This window comes from Rhincodon typus, chromosome 10 (genome assembly GCF_021869965.1).
Source record: "Rhincodon typus isolate 14 chromosome 10, sRhiTyp1.1, whole genome shotgun sequence".
Lineage (NCBI taxonomy): Eukaryota > Metazoa > Chordata > Chondrichthyes > Orectolobiformes > Rhincodontidae > Rhincodon > Rhincodon typus.
The window spans coordinates 15,591,298-15,595,381 of NC_063341.1; the positions used below are offsets into that span (position 1 = coordinate 15,591,298).

General features: G+C 40.2%; 1 protein-coding gene across 1 annotated transcript in view; it reads left to right on the forward strand.

The window, feature by feature from the left end:
- Positions 1-1,724: 1,724 nt before the first annotated feature.
- LOC109912170 (regulator of G-protein signaling 21-like) overlaps positions 1,725-4,084 on the forward strand; it is an 8,686-nt gene continuing 6,326 nt past the window's right edge. The window contains exons 1-2 of the mRNA XM_020511557.2: positions 1,725-1,785; positions 3,653-3,819. Coding sequence (XP_020367146.2) covers positions 1,743-1,785; positions 3,653-3,819 — 210 coding nt within the window. The 5' untranslated portion in view covers positions 1,725-1,742. The remainder of the gene's footprint in view (positions 1,786-3,652; positions 3,820-4,084) is intronic.

Genomic DNA, 4,084 nt, shown 5'->3' on the forward strand with positions numbered 1-4,084 from the left:
GCCTGGGGAACTCAATTACAAAACTTCCTCCAGCCTGAAAAATTTCTAATACTCTGTTTCCAATCACTTAGTCAAAATTGGCATCCACATTGCTACTGCCCCTTTTATACCAATGATCTATAACTTTCCTCATAAATCTGCGGTGTCACATTGTATGAAGACTTTCTGGAAATCCATGTATATCATATCAACAGTGTCACCCGCACCAAATGTTTCTGTTACCTCTTCAAAACACTCTAGCAATTTAGCTAAACAGAATTTCTCCTTTAGAAATCCATGCTGACTCTTCCTAATCAACCCAACTTTGTCCATGTCACTACTAATTCTATGCCAAATAATTGTTTCCAAAAGCTTCCCCACCACTGAAATTAAACTGACTGCTCTATAATTGCTGGGCTTAGAAACTTTCTTGAAAAAAAGCCATAATGTTTGCAATTCTCCAGTCTTCTGGCACTTCCCCCAAGTCCAGTGAGGACTGAAAGATTATAGTTCTGAAGAAAGGACAATGGACTTGAAATGTTAACTCTGTTTTCTCTCTCCACAGATGCTGCCAGATGGGCTGAGTTTCTCCAGCAATTTCTGTATTTATTTCTGGAAGATTATGACCAGTGCTTCATAGTTTCTATCCTCACTTCCTTCAAAATCCTTGCATGCATCTCATTCGGTCCTGGTGCCTTGTCAACTTTAAGTACCAACAGTCTATCCAAGATGTCTTCCTCATTAATTTCGAACCCTTCTTGTGATAGAGTTCCCTTAACTATCACCATGACCAGGGCAGCATTCTCCTATTGATGAAGGCAAATGCAAAGTATTCATTTAACAACTCGGCTATGCTCTCTGCCTCCATGTGTAAATCCCCTTTTGGTCTCTAATCAGCTGTACTCCTATTTTAACCACTCTTTTACTATGTATACACCTAAAGAAGACTTTGGAATTCCCCTTTATGTTAGCTGCCGGTCTTTACCCCTTTGCTTCTCTTCTTTGCTTTTTCATATCACAGCTAGCTTTCCAACTTATCATTTTATCATGGGTGAATTTGGCAACAATATCCCTTCTTCTGATATAGTTCGTAAATAGTTAAGGCCTCAGTACTGGTCCTTGTGGTACTTCACTGGTAATGGGTTAGATGAAGTAAGGATCGTTAATGCTAGTATTATCCAGTTGGGTTGAGAAGCCTGTTTCTGCACTGAAATTCTATTTAACTCCATGTAATCATTGACTATTACATTAAAAAAGAATCATAGGTCTGGTTTAGGAAGTCAAAACACTCCCTGAATTGCAAAGATGCTCAAAATCCTATTAATCAAAGCTTGTTCCTTCAGGCAAATCTGAAAACACCATGTACAACATTTTGCTGCTAACAAGACAGTTTAATATTAGTGAAGTAAAGAACTGAAAACTAAATTAATTGAACTTTTCATCAACAGTACCAGTGATTACATTGCTCACCTCAAGAGCCAGGACAAAGGTCAAGATGCCAATAAAGTGAGTTAACTTTTTGTTGTTAAGGAGGCTTTATCTTTAGAAACCATGGCTTGAGAAATGAATGACTTTATTTTTCTATGAAATAGTCTGTGGATAAGTTATGTAATCCAGATACACCAGTAACATAAGTCAGAGAGACACACTGATGGAAGTTAGTCATTTTAAATTGCTTTTATTCCAAAAGAAATGCTGGGAAGCTGCCGATGCTATTTTCAAGGTATTGTCACTATTTTCATAGGCCAACACATGAAGAAGTAATGCTGTGGTCTGAATCTATGGATAACCTATTGTCTCACAAAGGTAAAGTCCCATTGAAATGCACAATATAGTTCCGAAAATAGATTTTAATCATCTATGCTTTGTAACACTGTGTTTGTTATTGAAGAGCATTTTCTTGATGTATATGGAGGTAACTTTCTTCTACTTTGTCTCCTATCATTACCCCTACCCCTGCCCCACTTCCCCAGTCACCATCACTATCTAGATCCCTCTGTGGAAATGTTCGACTGTTTATCCCTCACATGATAGAAAGACAAAACACTGCAGATTCAGGAAACCTGAAATAGAGTGGACTCAAAAGATTTGTGGACAAAAAAACAGAGGAGTTGATTTCTCCCTGCTGGGAACATCAGCATTTTAAAAGAAAGGGAAGGCGGTGGGAGTTTGGAGGGGTGGGGAAACACACACTTATACAGGGAGACAGGAGAAGACCCTCTGTTTCACCAAAACTCTTCCACACAGTCATGCTGCCATAAAACATGATGGGTCCACATTGCACCCACTCCCACTCTCCCAGACCCATAATATCCATCAGAAACTCTTCTGGGAATGATTAAATTTGGGCCAGTTTTGGCTACTTCCAAAAGAGAGTAACACATTTGGGGTGGGGGGCATTGAGATCAGGAAAAATATTGGTCAATAACTGACTAAGCTTCCTCCATCAGCCACAGACAGCATCTCACACCGGATCTTTCATTACTTCGATTACTAGCATTATAATTTCTATTGTTTCACACAAACATCACTTTATTTAATTAGCCCCTGTTGACCACTTCTATGGGTTGGTTCCCTTTCTTGTTTGTGTGGTTGTGTCTCTTTCTCTGCCTCCTTCCCCCTTGCTTTCATCTGTGCTACCTTCCATTTCTGATGCAAGATTGGCATCTGATATTCTGGCTTGCCTGTTATCTCCACAGACATTGTCTAACCTGTTGAGTATCTCTAGAGTTTATCCATTCTTGCAACAGCAAAATCTGAAATAAGAACAGAAAATGCTGGAAATACTCAGGTTTGGCAACATCTATGGAGAGAGATACAGAAGCCAGGACTTAATACTCCTTGTACTAAGTTTTGGGGACTAAGTATCTTCTGTGGCCATTGACTCCCTGACCCCATAGTCAGAAAACTTGCCAGCAGCTTGCCCTGGTTTCCTAGTCAGGAAACTAGCCAGTTGTCTCAGTTGTTAGGAAAGCAGGTATATAAAGGTAAACAGGTCTGAAGGGGTGTGTTATGCACCATCTGATTTGACATGGGCTTAAGTGGGGTAAACCCCTTTGGACCTTGAAAGAATAGTACCTAGTCTTGAGATCTCCCTCATCGTCTCAGTAACAAAGTCTATCACATCAATGCAACTTTTACATAGATGCTTTCAAGCGATGAACTACATCTTGTTTAAGGCAACAGCCTCTTATTACACTGATTGGTAGTTTTCTTCTCCCACACTAGACCAAGCTGACCTTATAAATCCCTATCAGGAAAGGGGATGGTGGCAGCAAATCAACCAAATGTATCTTCTACCAAGTTGAGGTTTGGTGAAGATTTGTCAGATAACCAGTGGTGAGTTGAGGCCTTAATTGGCCATTATTGATCACTTGAAGTCCTTAACTGATGGCAAGTCAAGATGGTCATCTGTCGACCTTCTAAGACAATACTTCATTGCTGAGGTGGCAAGAAGGAAACTCTCTGGGGCTACATCACCCAACTATTTACTCTTCCTTGCCTCTTCAAGGGAGGGGATCATCACACCCAGACTTCATAATTTAGTGTTATCTCTGTTTCTGTCTTGTTGCCAGTCCTGCTGAGTATTTCCAGCATTCTCTGTTTTTCAATGCATGGTTTTGTTATGAATATGTTTTCAGTGTTCTGCCGAAAGTTCATTCCTTTCACACAGCTGGTCAGATTGCCTTCAGAAGCTTCCTCATGACGGAATTCAGTGAAGAGAACATCAATTTCTGGTTGGCCTGCGAGGACTACAAGAAAATCAAGTGTCCTACAAAACTAGCTTGTGAGGCCAAGAAGATTTACACTAAATTTATAAAAGTTGAGGCACCTGAAGAGGTATGAATTTTTCTTTTCAAAAATTAACTTCATGATTGTAGCTGTGATCGAAATGAAAGCTGGAATTTCTTTGGCAGAATATTACAAAGTCTCGTAGTAAATCTCTCCATGGCCCTGCTCCATCCAATTGAGACACTGAGCCACAATCAAGGTTAGAGATAGTAAGAACTGATGATGCTGGAGTCAGAGATAACACAGTGTGGAGCTGGAGGAACACAGCAGGCCAGGCAGCATCAGAGGAGCAGGAATTTCTGAAGAAGGGTCC